The sequence below is a fragment of the Gallinula chloropus genome, assembly GCF_964237585.1.
Source record: "Gallinula chloropus genome assembly, chromosome: 23".
Taxonomy (NCBI): Eukaryota; Metazoa; Chordata; class Aves; order Gruiformes; family Rallidae; genus Gallinula; species Gallinula chloropus.
In genome coordinates, this window is record NC_140108.1 from 7,128,266 (window position 1) to 7,145,454 (window position 17,189).

General features: G+C 54.0%; 1 protein-coding gene across 1 annotated transcript in view; it reads left to right on the forward strand.

Moving 5' to 3' along the window:
• Nucleotides 1–17,189, forward strand: part of SAMD11 (sterile alpha motif domain containing 11) — a gene marked incomplete at its 5' end in the record, with an annotated part of 117,522 nt that overhangs the window by 77,465 nt on the left and 22,868 nt on the right. Inside the window, 3 exons of the mRNA XM_084274723.1 lie at nt 2,734–2,826; nt 9,848–10,012; nt 16,200–16,344. Of these exons, the coding sequence (XP_084130849.1) occupies nt 2,734–2,826; nt 9,848–10,012; nt 16,200–16,344 (403 nt within the window). The remainder of the gene's footprint in view (nt 1–2,733; nt 2,827–9,847; nt 10,013–16,199; nt 16,345–17,189) is intronic.

Here is a 17,189-nt window from a genome sequence, read left to right on the forward strand (position 1 = left end):
TTGCTGCTTCGCTGCTAAGAAAGCCAAGGGGGGGTATGACTTCTTACAATACTGGGCTGGGATTCAGAAGATTGGCATTCACTCTCGTGCTCTCCTACTGACTTGGTGAATTCGGGGCAGATTGTTAGATCTTTGTGTCTCAGTACTGGCTACTGATGATAATTATTCCCTTTTCCTTGCTTGCTCTTTATCTGGTTGATTTAGTCCCTGCACTTCTTGGGGCAGAGGCAGACTGACGCATCCCAGGGCTTTGCTTAAATGAAGGGGGGGGGGGGGAACCCAAACCCCAAGGAAATTTTAATTCAGTGATCTCAGCACCATAAAAAACTGCTGAGCATCACCGGCAGCACAGAGCTGTGTGTGGGATTCGGTGCTTCCGTACGATGTGAACCTGAGGTGCTGGAAAGGAAAACGCTGCAGATCAGATCATCCTGGAGATTAATGGGCTCATGTGGGATCTCCAGAGGGCCAAGTTCAAATCTTGACTGTGAGACGTCAGGGACCTCTCTGGTGGCAGGCTGTGGGCTTGCTGGTGTGTGTGCTGGGTGTTTCGGAGGCTTGGTGGGGCGTGGGTCTGATGGAGCTGGTGCCTCTTCAGTTGCTGTGTGATCTTGGTCCTTCCCCTGCCTGAATGCAGCCGGTTGGGAGCGAGATGGGACTCTGCAACCTGTCCTGCTGACGTGCCTGGGAATAGCAGGGCACGGTGCTAGTCGGAGCGAATGTCTGCTGGCAGATGGGCGCGTGGGGGTGGGAGTGGAACAGCGAGAGAGGAGAAGTGATAGGAGGGTAATGAAGTGCCTTGGCAGAGCTGTGAAACCAAGGAATCTTCACTGCTCATATTCTAACTGCTGTCACATGTAACCGGGGCTTCTGTCACCAGTTCTTCCATGGAGTCTCTTCTGCCTGAAGTACATGGGAATGAGCCCGGCTGGGTTTCTCTGCCTGGGCTGGGAGGGGTGAGCTGAGCAATGGGACTTTGTTGTTTCAAAGCCGCAAATCCCGGATGAGAACACTTCTGAGGAGGATATATGATCTTGGCCTCCAGCACTGAGGGTTTGCAGCGTCAGACTAACATTTCCAGGAAAATCAACATGAAGAATGAAGAGTTCCATGGGGAGGGTGCTTGTGCCTCTGTCTGTGCTGTGTGGCCAGGTACTTCCCAGCTTTTGGTGCTGCCTTGGCAAGCTGATGCTGTCCGTGGCTTTGGAGAAGTTATTTAGAGGGTAAACTGAGGCAAGGAGGGTTGATAAAATTCAAGTTGCATTGAAAGGCTGACTTAACCCCTGGAATGTAAAGTCCTGAGAAAACTTCAGTGTTGCCACTGGCTGACTCTGCCCCTTCCCATCTGCTTTCCAGTTGCCACTGCTCTGTTGTATTTGCTTTGCTTTAGGTTATGGATGGTTGCAGCCTCCGCAATTGTTTCTGAGCTCCAGTTTCCTTAACGGGCTGGGTGACAGGGTCGTGGCAAGGCAAGATCAGAGCCAGCTTGTGCTCTTTAAAATCTTGAAATGCCACTTGTAACTTCGCAGAGTTCCAGACTTGCTCTTTGGATGGAGGTAGAGCCTGGCAGGCTGTGCCCTGGGCACGCTGAGCGCCTGCCCCCGTGGCAGCCACAGACCTGGGCTCTGCATCTCTTGATAAAAGCATCACAGAGGCAGCAACCTGGGCTTGCTTAGCTGAATTCCAAGTAATGTGGAGCAACTCTGAGTACGGGGGACAGTTGCTTGGCTTAAAATGTCCCCTGGAACATAAATAATTTTGTTGTTCTTACAAATAGCACCAAGGGGGTTTGTAACCTTTCTTAACCAACACACTTTGGGCAAACTGCAGCAGCTTTGCCTGCGTGTTGGCTCACAGGCAGATGCAATGTATACCCGCTCAAATATGGTGCTTGTTTGTGAGAGAGATTTTCTTCCCCCCCTCTATTTTATTTTAAGATGCTGCATCTTTAACAAGCCCTTGATAGATGGGAATTTGATGCTTGCAGTGACAAACAGTCTCTTCCTTCCTGCCCATATGCAACATCATGCTTTCAGTTTCCCCAGCATTATTATGGGAGGATATTGATTTTAAATCTGTTCGGGGACGCTGTAATTGTATATTAGGTATTTTGTGTTGGTTTGTAGGGCTGCAGTAATGCAAAAGGCTTGAGTGTTTCCGTACAATCTAGAGGGGGAAGATTGCTAAGGACCTTGAGGTTTTGAAGGAGGAGGAGGAGGGGGGGAGAAGGAAGGAGGGGGGGGGGAAGAGAGAGATTGAGAGAGAGAGAGAGAGATACTGTGGTAGGAAGATTCAGAGATCTGTTGTGCTTTTTTTTTGTGTGTGTGTGTGTTGTTTTTTTCCTCCCCTTTCTCTCCCCCAGTTGCTTTGCATCAGGGCATGAAAGGAGTGGAAACACCGGGGGGACAAAAGGCAACAGAACAAATGATGAAACTCAGTAAGGAAATCAACTGGATTTCAGAATTCATAGCTTGGAAACGGTGCATTGATCAGTGTGTGAATAGTCATTACGTGCTTTCGGACTGCGTGATTAGGAAAGCAGATCAAGGCTCTCAAGATGATGATTTTTCTTACTTTCATTTTTTTTTTCCTCCTCTGCCTGTAATATATGTGTGTGTGTGTGTCTGTGTGTGTGCAGGAGAGAGGAGCAAAATACCAAAGTCTCTCTGGTTGCTTCTGCAAAGAGGAAAGTACAACCTTATCTGATACTCAGGTTTCTCACCTCTCTTCTAGATGAAATTTTAGGCAAGAGAAGAGTATGTTCTCCCAACAGCAGCAGTGAGTGTCCTTTAGAAAGCAAGAAAGCCAGAAGTGAGTCCCCAAAGGGTAAGTGCTGCTTCTCTCTCCCCCATCCCCTTCCCCTTTTCTTCTCCTTTCTTAAGAGTGGAACTTAATTGAAATTAAGGAGGGAGGGAAGGGAGGGTTTCAAGAGGCAGTGGTGTGGGAGCTGTGAGTATCCGGCTCTGAGGGTGCATGAAGGAGGCTACCAGTGCTTTCTTTATCTAATCGGAGGGAAGCTTGCAGTGCGAGAGAGGGATTACCTCTTAATTAGAATAATTGCTTTATGATTAAAAAAGCCAGCCGCAGCTTTTGAGGTGGATTTTAGGGGTGTTTCTACTTTTCAGGCAGAATGTCTTGATTACGTGTTTAATAGGAAAGATAGACAGGGGTTTATCATGCTGGCATCTGTTCCTTTAAAGGGAAAAAAAGAAGCCTAGCAGGGAGAATAGGGCTGCCTGGTTCTTTCTTATGCATTTATGGCACTGTTCCTATAGAGATGGAATCTGCAGAAGGCTTCTGTTTTTCCGGATTTTTTTATTTTTATTTTTAATTTTTATTATTAAATCTCCTCATTTATCTTACAGTTCTTTCCTATAAACGTGATTTTTAAACTTTTCTTTATGGCTGGGGAAGTGGAGCAGGGCATGGAGCCTGCAGTTAATGAGTTTGTCTCCAGGTCGTGTAAATGAGGTTTTGCAGGCCGTTCTCTTAAAGGCTTTGTTGTGAAGTTGGAACTAATTAGCTGTCAGTAATACCTATCTCCATCACTATGCTTAACCTGCACTCTTTGGCCACTAAAATAAATTAATAAAAGCAGCCTGGCTGAAGCTAGATCCTGTTTCTGGGTTTGGAGTTCAGTAGCTGAGGCTGGAGGTGTATATTCTGAATAACCGGTCTGGGGAATCTCAAAGGGGACTTTTTGCTGCAGTTTGTCTCAAAACCTTCTTTAAACTCCATACCTTGCATTATGCTGTGTGAAGATAGATTGTAGGGATCTGTACTGCACCCTCATTTCACATGATATTCCTCTGTATTGTCTCTTCTTGACCCTTCTTTCCCAAATAAGATCCGAAAGGCAGCGTGCTCTGAGGTGTTGAATGCCAGTGTCACTTAATATTGCTAACAGTACCTACCAAGTATTTTCTTTCCTGTAATCCTCTCCTGCCTGTTAACTCTTCAATGCAGGTAAAAACCCTTTAGCTTTTTACTGGGCTTTTCTGAAAGCTGTCCAGAGCAGAGCTAAGCGCTGCTACTCCTTACCTGGCTGTCTGGATTTTTTCCGTTCACCTGCCCTGTTATCCTTGGAATGTTCCTGGTAGATGTGTGCAGATAAGTTCTAGGAGGATGCTTGCATAGACTCTGAAACATGTTTGTTACACAGGGGCATAAGACTCCTGTAGCACACCTGATACGCCTGCTGTCATCTTTGCTGCTTCTCCTTAGTCTGTATCCGTTGTAATTCCAAGGCAGGGCATGCCTAGGAGCTGAATCCAGGTAACAGCAACCGATTTGGCCTGGTGAAGAATGGGCTAAACACCAATCAAGCCATCTGAAACCAAGGCAGTGCCTTTGGATGCACCCTACTAAAGTGGCTGCAGACTGATGCACCCTACTAAAGTGGCTGCCCTTGCCCAAACCGATGCGTTTGCCATGGGAGCAGCAGGGTCAAATGATCCCATCCCATTTCTTTCCTCTGGCCTTCCCACCATTTTTGTTTACCGAGTGCCCGAGCACAGTGTGAGGCAGAACAGCAGCCCTTGGCTTTGCAGTCTGCACTCAGGATCTGAATCCTGCTCCTGAACCCGGAATGCCTTGTGGGTTCCCCCAGCTCATTAAGAGAGGGGGTTCTAGGAAGCCCTGAATAAAAGCAGGCTTTCATTTTCTCCTCCCACTTTTTTCTCAGGAAGCCTTCCCTGCCCTTTAAGAGAGCGAGATGGAATGGAAATTCTGAGCTGGACCTTTACTAATCTCCTGTATTACCTGGTTTTTATTGTGCTAGGTCCCTGGGGGACCCCTGTGCTCCCCAACACTGCAGCAGGTGTTTTAAGCCCAGGCTTAAAAATGGTGCTGCTGCTAATACACCATCAGAATAGTGTGGGGCTGCATAGGGGCAGAGACCTTTGTGCTTTTAGGGCAGTTATCTACCCACCCTCTGCTATGAAAAGGGGGTCAAAGGAGGGGTTGTAGCCAGTCTTTTGGTGTCCCAAACAGTGGGAGCAACCTTGTGATTGAGAGCACCCAGGACACTGCCCATCCCGAGGTCCAGCAGCGTTCCTGTGGCACGGCTACCACAGAGAGCCAGGAGGGAAACGATCCCCACGCGTTCCCAGCTCTGCACTGAGGAGCTGGTTGGGAACAGGAGGATCTGTGTTGTGTGATGAGCCGTTTTCAAACACAGTGGACCCCGGTGGGTAGTTACCTGGAATTTGGGGACTGCTGCTGCAGAGGAGGGTTGTAAAGCAGGAGGTTGCTCTGGAGCCCCAAGCATGGCTGCCACCCAGGCACTGTGAGTGCAGTGTGCGATTTAGGAGTGGGAAGGGAAGCAAGGACTGACTGGAGGTTTGTAGCCCCCTGGTAGGAGCCAGGTCTGCAGCATCTCCCTGGGATGCACCGTTCCCTTCCCTCCAGCCCGATGCCGTGCCTTGTGTGGGTGCTGCTCCTCCGCCTTTGGCTCTCCTGAGGTGGTCTGCAGCTCAAGGTGGGGACTCTCCTCCCCGTTGCACGGCAGCCTTGGACGATGCCGCTCTCGCTCGGGGCACAGCTGCATTGTCTCTGCAACAGCCTTTTGAAGAGGAGAAGTGACCCCGTGCCCGTGGCACATCTCGTGCTGCTGTGGCTGCGCCTGACAAGACAGGGAGAACAGAGGCAGCCGAGTAAATCACTCCCTCTCTCTGACTGAGTGAATAAACACCTGTAGGGCTGGAAACCCTTCCAGCAGGGAAGCAGTAACCTTCCCTTCCCCCTTCCCAAGGCTGGCAGCGTGCGCACCAGAGATCAAAAGAGAGCCCTATCTGGCTGGGAACAGGGCCGCGCCGGCACTGCTGTCAAACAGAGCAGAACATTCTCGCGTCTAATATGGAAATGCAGGCGTATCAGAGGCTGGGAGCGAGGGCTGTGCTGGCAGGTCAGGGAGGAAGCTTTCTCCCTGGGAGACAATTCCCCAAGTGAAAAAAAAAAACCCCACAAAACCCTGGCTCCTGTGGCAACAGCGTGGCTGGAGATCTGCTCCTCCCATACCTGGAGACGTGAAATAAAACCCAACGACTGCAAAAAAAGGGAGAATCGGTGAGATTTTGGTTCCTGTTTGAACTGCTGGGGAAAAAAAGAAGCTGGTAGAAGCCTCATTATTTGGGAGGGGTTGAACTTAGGCTGGACTAAGTGCTGGAAAACACACGTAGGGAACAATATTGCACTCACCCCCCTGGGGTGGGCTGATGAGCTCATATGCTGCTCCTTCTGCCATTCTCTTTTCTTTGCTGTTGTGGATCATTTAAAACAAAAAATTATATTGCATCTTTGGTTAATGAAGGAGACTGGAACCAGAGCTGGACCACAGCTGAGCAATTCAGATCCAGCCTCTGTCCATTTGTCCCTCTGCTCTGAGGGGAGATATTCCTGTGCCCATTGGTTGGTGGCTGTCCAGTTAGGCCAAATGAAGAAGTGATGTTTGGCCCCAATCTTGCAGACAGCTTCATTCCCCCCCCCAACCTCACACTGCTGAATGTGGGGGGAGTGGGCACAGGCCCTCTCTACCCTGGCAAATGACAGCTTGGGCAGCGAAGACCCTACAGCTCCTGCCTGAGACTGGCCTTGAACTTGGGCTGAGGTGCTTCTGCAGAGTCCTTGAGCTTTGCCTGTGGGTCAGTGCAGGGAGCCCCAGCCTGACAGGGGGTTGTTGTGGTGAAGGAGAGGAGAGAGGCTGGGTGCTGCTATGTTCTCTGGGATTGCCTGGGGAGGGTGAGCTGTATACAGTGTGGTGGAAAGGTGGTGTGGTGATGACGTGTCCTCCAGGCTGGGCAGAAAACCTGCGTCCTCTAAAAGCCTGAATTCCCCGAGGCTGCTGCCATCAGGACCCTGTCATGTGGGTGGTGGGTGGGAGAGGTGGGCTCCCCTTGGCTCGGGCGAAGAGGGGGCCATACCAGAGAGCGTGCAGACCCAGCAGGCGCCTTCCTGGTGACCGTGCCAGAGTCCATTTCACACCTGGCAGCTGGAAGAGATTTGGCGCGATCAGCCTCCCGCATTACCCCGGTAATGACAAAAGCAGACAGCAAAGCTTCAGCAGAGCTGGAATTATCACTGGCTCAGTCATGTGAAATCTTCCAAGTTTTAAGTGTGGAAATCCAGCCTTTCCCTGGACGACTCCCTCCTCTGAGCTGCTCCTTGCCACCCCCACTGTCCCCCCCACTCCACCCTTGCACCTGAAATCTGCTCTGTGGCTGATTGGATAGAGTTTATGGTAATTAAGTGTTATTAAATCCCCTCCTCCCTCCTCCTCCCTCCCCCCCCCCCCTTTTTTTTCTAATGACACAGCTGTGGAAAAAAAATTCGGTGTTTTTCTAAATCAGGTCTGTGGCATGTGGCTTTCCTCCTTAGACCTCTGGTTAAGAGCATCAGAAGGGAACTGAAAACAGTTGGTGAGCTTCTTCATTCCTGGGGGCGGTGGCAGGAGCGGCAAGAGAGCAGAAGAGGATGTGGGAATCCGTTTGAGGAGTGATCTGGCAGGAAGGTCTGTGGAAGGGAATTCTTCCCCCAGCTCTCCTGCTCCTTCCACTGGTGTCTTGCAGGTTTGGGTACCGGTGGCAGGGAGTGGGAGGGAGCAGACGTGGTACGGCTGTTGTTTTATGCAGCCTTCTCCTTTTGGGTGTAGTTTCTAAGCGTGATGCACGCAGTGTGGGGTGGGGACCCAGCTCCTGATACTAAGCTAGCTTGAAACAGGCCATGAACCTGTGATTGACACGGGAAGCCTGTGGTCCCTGAGATGCAGATACACAGCACTGGGGTAGAGATCGGTGGTTGCAGATACGGCCACAAATTGCTGTGCTGGTTGTGACTCCTTGCTGAGCTGGATGACTGACCTGGGTTGGAGGGGACTGAGGTCGTTTCCCTTTTGCAGAGGAAGAGAGCTTTGGGAGCCAGTGGTGCAGCCCTCCTTCAGTGAAACTTTGGGCAGCTCAGGCTCATTGTTATTCCCCTCTCTGATGTTAGGAGGACGAGGTGCTCTCATTACAACAGGGGAATGTTGCATCCCCAGTGTCTGAGCCCCTGTATGCTGGCGTTGGGTGGCAGACAGTGCTTGCTGCTAATGGCCTCTGATTCTGGGCAAGGCCCTGTGGCAGCATCACCATGTACAGCTGCTCTGTTTCTTGGACTGCGTTTGCTTGCCACAGGCTGTGTTCTCTGACAGCTCAGGGCCTTTCACCTGAGAGAGATCCACAGCAAGGTGTCCGGTGCCTGCGCGTTCATTACGGCGCTGACACCGTCATCAAGTAAACGGGCTGTGCTCAGAGCCACCACCCTGGCTCTAAAGCTGCTCTGGCAGCAGAGTCCCCCTGCCACGAGCCCCCGAGGGACTGACTCTGCCTTCAGGATGAGGTGGATGAAGGAGCCCCAGTCTGGGGCGCACGGTAGGGTGGTCTTGTCATTCACTGAACGCAGCGGTGGTCTTGTGATTGCAGCATGGGGGGAGCCCTTCCCTCTCCCTCCCTTCCCTTCTGCCTGTTCAGGTTGTTACTGGGAGTTCCTCTCTCAGTAATGAAAAGGTTTTGCCTGTGGGGAAGATGCAAGATAAAGGAGTGTTAGAGCAGCCACCACCAAGGCGAGGACGGTAATTACTCTGAGCTGTGCTTACAGTAAACACAAAACCTCTGTGGTTTCATCTCCCTGGTGTTAGACCCGGATCTCGGCTGCCCAGGGAGCAGGCAAGCCCTTCCTCAGGGCATCTGCCTCCTGGGCTGTGCGGAGGGGTTGGCATGTTGGGTGCAGTTACAACAGCCTCGGGTGCTGCTGTGCATACAGACCTGACACAAGCAGCTCTTGTGACTGCCCCCCATGACCTGGGCAGGTCACCACACTGTCACCACTGTCTGTTATGTGGCCGTCGGCATCGCCTGGACTGGGTGCTTGGACATCTTTTCTTGGTTTTTGGAGCACCAGTCTGATGAGGAGCAGCTGAAGGAACTGGGGCTGCTTAGCCTGGAGAAGAGGAGGCTCAGGGAAGACCTTATTGCTCTCTCCAACTGCCTGAACAGAGGTTGTGGTGAGCTGGGGGTCAGCCTCTTCTCGCAAATAACCAGCGACAGGACAAGAGGGAATGGCTGTAAGTTGTGCTGGGGAGGTTAAAGTTAGAAATTAGGAGAAGTTTATTCTCAGAAAGAGCAGTTGGGCATCAGAACGGGTTGCCCAGGGAGGTGGTGGAGTCACTGTCCCTTGGGGTGTTCAAGGAGAGGTTGGATGAGGTACTTAGGGATGTGTGCTAGTGATATAGGTGGTAGGGGGGTGGTTGGACCGGATGATCTGGGAGGTCTTTTCCAACCTTAATGATTCTGTGATCTCTCACGTTATGGTGGCCTTGCAGGTGTTCAGAAAGGTGGGAGGGGAGAGGGATGCATGTCTGATCATATGTTAATTGAAATAAAGAACTCAAGTCCCCTAAGATGAAGGGGTGAGAACTCAGTGAACTCTTTCATCCTGCCTGACCTCTTTGCCACCTTGGGGGTAGGGACCTTGCTGGTAATTTTGTGTTGTTATAATTTAAAATGCTTTTTTAGCTGTGGGGGAGATGTGTTCATGAGGTTTTTTGGGATGCTGTGGCAGTTGAAGCTGCAGACTTTTCTGTGTATAACCGTGCCTGTGTGTGGAGGTTTAGCAAATTGTAGGTGTGTCTTGACCACATTTAATGGTCCCTCTTGGAGCACAAGGACAGCTGCATTTGGCAGGCTGGTACCTCAGGGTCAGCGGGTGCACTACAGAGCTGTGGGAAAGGCTACGAATATCCCTCTGCCCCCCTTGCCCTACGTGTGTGATATTTCTCTTGGTAAAAAACAGACCAAACCTTTCTGCTCCTCAGAAAACTCCCACACGCCTCTGCTTGAGGACTCGGTGACTCAGATGACCCCAGAAGAGCACTACAGACGCATGATGTCAGCACTGAATGAGCATGGCACGTTTGAAGAGCAACAGCAACAACGTCTCTACCAGCTGGCCAACAGCATGGCAGTGCCCAGCCATGGAGGTACGAGTGGGGGAAGGAAGGGGCTGGCTGTGCTGGGCAGTGCAGGTCTTGTAAGATGTGAATTATGGGCTGCAGTGTTGTGTTAGGGAACATCTACCCTCAGCCATCGATGAATGCTGCTCCCTCCTGTAGCTATCTTGGGGTGCTCTGGGTGTGTTTACTGGAGCAGGTTGGCTGCAGCATCTCTGCTGTGTGTTTTGCAGTGTCAGTGGGGGGGGGGGGGGTGTCCTTTTCTTCCTTTGTTTCAAGAATTTGTGTTGGTCTTGAGTGTTCAGAATCTGTGGTGGGGTGTGGGTCACAGTGTGGAGCTGGGGGAATGAGTGCTGGGATAACACGGGGGGGAGTGTGAGATGCAGGCAGTGCCAGGTACCCCTGCCATTCAGCAGTGGGTTCCTAAACAGCAAGGTGATGTTTAGCATGGATAGTGAGAGGTTTAGAAAGGTGGTAGAGGAGTTGCTGCACATGGATATAACATAAATTGGTGTTAAAGACCTTTCACCTTGATGAGAATTAGATGCCTTACAAATTTTATAGACAATTAAAATATGCAGATAAAGCTGCATTGCAGTGAGGACAGCTTAACAGGCAAATGCTGAAGTCCATGGGACAGCTTCATCCATGGTATCATCTATGGAAAGCAGTTAGGTTTACATCACCAAAGACTGCTCTGGTTCCTCACCTGCTGAAACCAGATCTGCCATGGAAAAGTGAGGGGAAGGGATGCAGAAAGGCAGAGAACTTCTTCCAGCCCACCATGTGCTCACTTGGTGAGGGCTTCCTCAGAGCATTGCTGCAGGGACCCTGGAGGTTGCTGAGAAATTGTCCCCAGACCTTCCCAGGATGGGCTGCTCCTCTGGGGTTGAGATGGGCACTAGGGATAGCTGAGGGACACCCCCTCAGCCCCCCTTTATTTAAGAGCTGTTGTGTGCCCTGTGTGTCGTGCCCCTGTACCTGCCTGCCTGCTGTTCCTAGGCTTTAGCAGCATGAGATTAGTTCTGCACGGATCTCTCTGTGCTCAGGGGAAGGTGCTGCCAGGCTGCTCCTCTGGCGCTTGTAAGGAGGAGAAAATCCTAAACGTGGTCCTGAAGCAGCCTCCTCATTATCAGATACCATTGCCTAACGCTGCTGCCTTGTCCTGGGGCTGGAGCGGTGGCCGAGGTGGGGGGATAACACCCCTGCAGCACCGGGATCTGGTGGTCCCTGCGCCAACTGAGAGATTGCTGGCCGGATTTGCGAGGGCTGCGGGGGGAACTGGCTAAACCCAGCTCGGCTGCAGCATCCTGCGCCGTGCCTAAAGGGGGCACTCGGCAGTTACAGGTTCCACCTTGGGAACGCTTGGCAGAGCGCAGGAAGGAGCCACGAGCATCCCTCCGCAGGGCAAAGGCTCCGCGGGGACCCTCCACCTTCCCTGGGGCGAGCAAAGCCTCTGGCGCTGGATGGGCACGTCCGGAGTAAAGCTGTACGTGGTACCCGAGCCCCCTTGCGTGGTACCCGAGCCCCCTTGCGTGGTACCCGAGCCCCCTTGCGTGGTACCCGAGCCCCCTTGCAGGAGCGAGGGGTGCGGGAAGTGACTCGTCTCTCTGGATCAGGCAAAGCTGGGGAGATGGAAGAGCTGATGCTGCTCCAGCCTTGGAAGCAAGGGGATGAAGCATCACTGAAAAGCAGCACTAAGCAAGAATTTGTGGTCTCTGTGCTGCTCCCTACCCCAGGCATAGAGGGCTGACACATACCTACCTGCCCTGGTGATCTGTGGAAGGAGCACTAGTGACACCGGTGAAGCATCCAGCAAGAGCTGGAGGAGAATCTCCTGTCTAGAGTGTAAATCCCCAGGGCTCCTTGTTAGGTTAATGAAGAAGCTGTCGTCTTTTCCACTCTGTTTGATTTGATTGGCTTCTCTGGGGGCAGGAAGGCGATTCCTTTTGCTGTGGAGTTAAGGATTTGCTTATCAGCAGAGGGATGGCATAAACCTGTGCTGCAGCACAGCGTAGTGCACATGGCACATGCTTCTGTTTGTGGTGTTAGGGAGATGCAGAGCTCCTGCAAGCCTGGTACCTAGGGATGGGGCAAAGCTACACTACTCTGCCCTTGTGAGGCCCCAGCTGGAGTCCTGTGTCCAGATCTGGGGCCCGCAACACAAGAAAGATGTGGGACTGTTGGAGAGGGGTCAGAGGAGCCACAAAGATGATCAGAGGGCTGGAGCAACTTTCCTATGGAGAGAGGCTGAGGGAGCTGGGCTGGGTCAACCTGGAGAAGAGAAGGCTGTGGGGGGACCTCATTGCAGCCTCCAGTACCTGAAGGGAGCAGAGAAACAAGAGGGGAATTGGCTTGTTAAAGGGCAGAGACTGGCAGGACAAGGGGGATGGAGTGAAGCTGGAGGAGGGAAGGTTTAGATGAGATATTAGGGGGAAGCTCTTTACAGAGAGAGTGGTGAGGGGCTGGAACAGGCTGCCCAGAGAGGGGGTGGGTGCCCCATCCCTGGGGGTGTTCAAGGCCAGGTTGGATGGGGCCCTGGGCAACCTTGTGTAGCTCCAGGCCTGGAGGTTGGTGTCCCTGCCTGTGGCAGGGGGTTGGAGCTCTGTGACCCTTGGGGTCCCTTACAACCCAGACCAGTCTGTGATTCTATGATTCTGTGATTACATGCCATAGGGCTGGAGTTCCCACATGAGAAACACAAGTGCAGAACACAAGAGGACAGTGTGTAACGGCCCCTCATCTAGCATCAGGCACAAAAGGCTCACACGTGCAGACGGGCAAGTGCTGAATGCTCAGCCTTGGTGTCCAGGTCTGCGTAGACCGTGTTGGCTACAACAGTGTGTACTCAGCACACTACTAATTATATGTACCAGTGTTGTAACAGCCCATCAGCACAGACCACTTAACCCAGGCACCGGATGGCTGCTGGACATGTGGAACGTGTGCATCCAGGGGGAGATGGTGCTGCAGAGCAGCGGGTATCGCCCCCCACTCCCCCCTGTAATGAGCAACACAGCCCGTTGCTTTCACAGCCTGACGTGTTCTTAGGATTGAATTGTCCCATCAGCATTTCTTAGGTTGAGGGGGTCACGCTGAGGTTTTGGGGTGGGCAGGGGGAGAAGAGGAGTCTGCAGGGGCTGAGCCTCTCGTGTAACGTTGACAAGACAGCACTGGGTGTATTTTGGATTGTCTCCACACCACAGGCTCTGGTCGGGCTATAAATTATTAGTGCCGGTACAAAGCGCAGTTTATCTGCGGGCTCACATGGAGGCACCAATAACATTAATAATTTAAAAAATGTTAATAATTTAGAAATCCTTTTTTTTTAATTGCTTTTCAACCCCCCCTCCTCCCCACCCCTCCTCCTCCTCCACCCCCATTCTCCCAGTGGCATTCATCCCACATTCTGAATTCAGTCTGTCTCCGTGCCTGGAACCTCCATCCGCCAGCGTCCCACTGTCAATCAATCTGATTTCCCAACTGTCAGAGTGCAGGATTGTAAATAACAGATCCTCCAGGGGGGGTGGGGGGAGCTGTGCGAGGGGGTAGGGGCGCAGGGGAGGGAAGGAGGGAGAGAAAGGAGAGGAGAGGGGGTGTGTGCGGGGGGGTTGTTGCGGTCATTCAGGATCAATGCGGCTTCTGGAACTGGCTGCATGCCAGACTTCTAAATTACAGGCGCTGTGGCAATAAGGAGTGACCTGGGTTTTTCAGATAATTAATTTATAAACATTGAAGGTGCACGGGCCTGGGCTCAGAGAATTCTCCAGGCTTTTTATGGGCTCTGATGGGGTTTGTTGTTTCGCTGGTTCTTACTGCTGCTTGAAACTCTGTGTCATTTTAATGTTTGTCCCCTCAGATGGGGACATGGGGACAGGGATTGTGTGTGTATGAGTGTGGCCAAGACCTTCAGGTACTGCTGTCCCTACTGCCAGCAAAAATAGCCATGTGAGCATTTCCACCTCAAATTGCAGTCCCACCATGAGGCTTCAGCCCTGGCCATCACCAAAATATTTGAGGAAGTGATTGGTGAAGCTCAAGCTGAGCCAGGAACATCTTGTGGCTAATAGGAATATGGGTGGCTGGGATTTCCTTAGGAATATGGGTGGCTGGGATCTCCAGAACCAAAGGGAAACAGCATGGGGATATAAAGGAAGGCAAGGAGAGGTGGATGCATGTCATTACCAGGGTCATGCCACGCTCTTATCTTAACCTAGCTTTATGAATCAGTTGTGGGGAGAGGACTGATGTGCTGCTGGATGTGGAGTGTTTTGACATCTCAAATATGCAAGTCGAGCCTGCCCAAGGTGTGTTCATTAAGATAAATCTTGAAATCTTTCTCCCCTCCACTCCCCAGCTGTGCTTTGGTTTCCTTTCACGGAGTGGTACACAGTGAGCCTCTGAAGGAGGTTTCCTGAGTGTGTTAGCATCTCCTGTGTGTCACGTGGATGGCAGCAGAGGCTTTGTGGTAGGTTAGAAGCAAGTTGTGTAGAGGGTGTTTTCAAACAGGTACAGGAACTAAGAGATGCCTGATGCTTTACTGTGAGAGCACAGTGCTCCTTGGAGTATGTTGTGAGCACCACTAACGTGTGCTTGTGGTGTATCTGGCAATCCCTGCATTGTCCATCACACAGCACTCACCTGGGCAGCTTGTCTACACTGGCACCCACCCTGGAAAGACCATGAATGTGTGTGACCTGTCATTGCACAGCCCACCACGGTGGCAGGTAGAGGGTTCTGCAGGGGTAACACAGCAGTGCAGGTTCAACAAGGTGTGTGTGGGGGGCATTTCTTTCTGCCCTGCAGCCTGTGGTCTGATGAAGGGCTGTGCCTAAGGCTGGAAGGGGGCCCCTCTCTGTACCCCGTCCTCATCATTGCTGTGACCCAGCCCGTTACTTGGATACAGCAGAGCTGCTGGGGCCAGCTCTCCTCCCGTGCCCCCTGAGGGCTGCAGCATGTCCCAGGTGCTGGCAGCTGCCTGGGGTGTCAGCGTGCTTAGGAACACAGCCCGTGGTGCCCTGCAGCAGGGCGGCCCCACTGCTGGGCTGGACCTAGTGAGTGGGGAGTGGTCCCTGGCCATGGGGGTAGGGGCTGCCCAGAGAAACAGCCCCCCCAGCCCCTGCATCCATTCGGGCTGTGCAGGGGGAGGGAAGGCAGGGCTTCTCCCCGCTTTTCACCAGCCCTCTCCAGCTGGGGGTTTTCCGGGGGGGACCCTTGTCGTTCCTGGGGTCTCGGGTGCAGGGCGCAGCCCGTGACAAACCTTGCGACCCCCTGGACCGGCCCGGCTGAACTCGGCGGTACCCAGCGAGGGGCCCGCGGGTCGCGGAGCCGCCGCGCATCGCTGTCCGTGCGCCTCGGCGGGGAGCTGAGCAGCCGGGCGGCAGGACGCGGCTGGCTCCTCGGCAGCGGGTCGGGTCAGCTCAGCTCCCCGCCCCGCTGGGCACGGCGGGGCCGGGGCAGGTGCCGCCGCGACTCCCCTCGGGCAGCCGGAGGCGCCGGCCCCGGTGCGCGGTGCCGGGCTGCGCGCCCGCGGAGAGCAGAAGCGGGCGGGTGGCTCGGGGAAAGCCTCCCCTCTCCTTTTTGTCTTCCCCCATCCATCCTTCCTTCCCTCCCTCCCTCTTTCCCTCCCTCCCTCCTTCCCTCCCTCCAACAGGAAGGCAATTAAACAGCAATCCACCCCCTCCCGTAGTTGCACAATTTCCTCCGCTGCCAAACTCCCTTGGCGGCGGAGGCGGATCCCGCGAAGAGCCCGCTCAGCCGGGTGAGTACCCGGGGCAGCCCGGGGCAGGGAGCCGCAGGACCGGCCGCTCTTTCCCCCCCGCCTTTGCCGCCTCCCCGGCGCTTGACAGCTTGCCCGCACCGCGGAGACGGGCGGCGGGGGGGCGAGGGGTGGGAAGGAGAGGGTATGTGTGTGTGTGTGTGTAAGGAGCACAAGCGCAGGCTGTCGCCCGGGGGGCTGCGGGGAGGGACGGGACGGGACGGCTGCAACCCCGGCGGCAGCCCTGTCGCCCGCGGGGAGCCGGGAGCAGCCCCGGAGCAGCGCTGCCGCCCGGGGGGCTGCGGCGGTGCGCGGCTGCAGGCGGGGAGCCGGAGCAGCCCCGCGGCGGAGGGAGGGAGGGCGGGCGGTGGGTCTGGGGGGGGTGTGTTGGCGGGGGGATTGTGGGGGGGAACGTCGGGGCCCGTGCCGGGCAGCAGCTCATCCCTTCCCTCTCCCCAGATCTCCTCCGGGCGCGGCAAGAGGTGGCGGCGGCGGCGCGCAACCCCGGCGCGATGGAAGCGCACATCCCCTCGGCCAGCAACTCTTCCAGCCAGCGGAGGAAGCAGGGCCTCCCCCAGCACAGGGACACCCACTTCCCCGAGAGGTACCGCGGGGGCGGCTACGCCGGGGGATGGGGAAGGGCCGGCCGCGTCTCTCCCACGCCCCGGGGCGGGGTTTGCTCCAGCATCGCATGGGGGGTACGGGGAGGGGAGGTTGGGGGGAGCGGTGAGGCACGCGAGCCTGCCCAGCGCGGGGTGGGGCGGGAGGGGGGGTCTCGGCCCGTTGTGCACCCTCAGACCCAGCGTGGGGCGGCCTGTGCACGGCTGATGAGGGGTGCGTGAGGGGAGGGTGGCATGGGGCAGGCAGTCACCTCTACCCCAGGCATTGGCACCCATGGGTGTTACGCAGGGGCACGAATGTGGTTGTATGTGTGTGTCTGCCACACGCTGGGGTGTCCGTGGGAAAGGAGGGGTGATTTCTGCTTGTGCATATGGACATTCCCAGCCAGGTTGGTGACTGAATAATCCCAACCCTGCCTTGGGTCTCCAGAGCAGATCCAAGTGTTTGGTCTGTTCTGTAGTACAGAGCAAGTTAAGGTGTTTAAGTTTCTGTTTTGAGGTGTCCCTGGGTAAGGAGTGAGAATGGATGAATGAACAGATGCTCTAGAATAGAATAGAATAGAAAGAGAAGAAATTCTCTATCTTGAGGAGGAAGGAGGCACGGGGCTTGCCTGTGCCATTGACAGAAGTGCTGGAAAGCTGATCCCCCCGCTCCCACCCCAGGAAATTCTAGCTCATTTATCTTGCTCTGCGCCATGAGCCATTCCCTCTGCAATCAAGAACTTCAGAAGGAAATTAGATTAAAGCTGCGTGCGTTTCTGACAAGCACCACAGAGGCGGGAGAGGGCCTGGCAGCCGCGGGGACGCGGGAGCGTTGGGTAGCACGGGA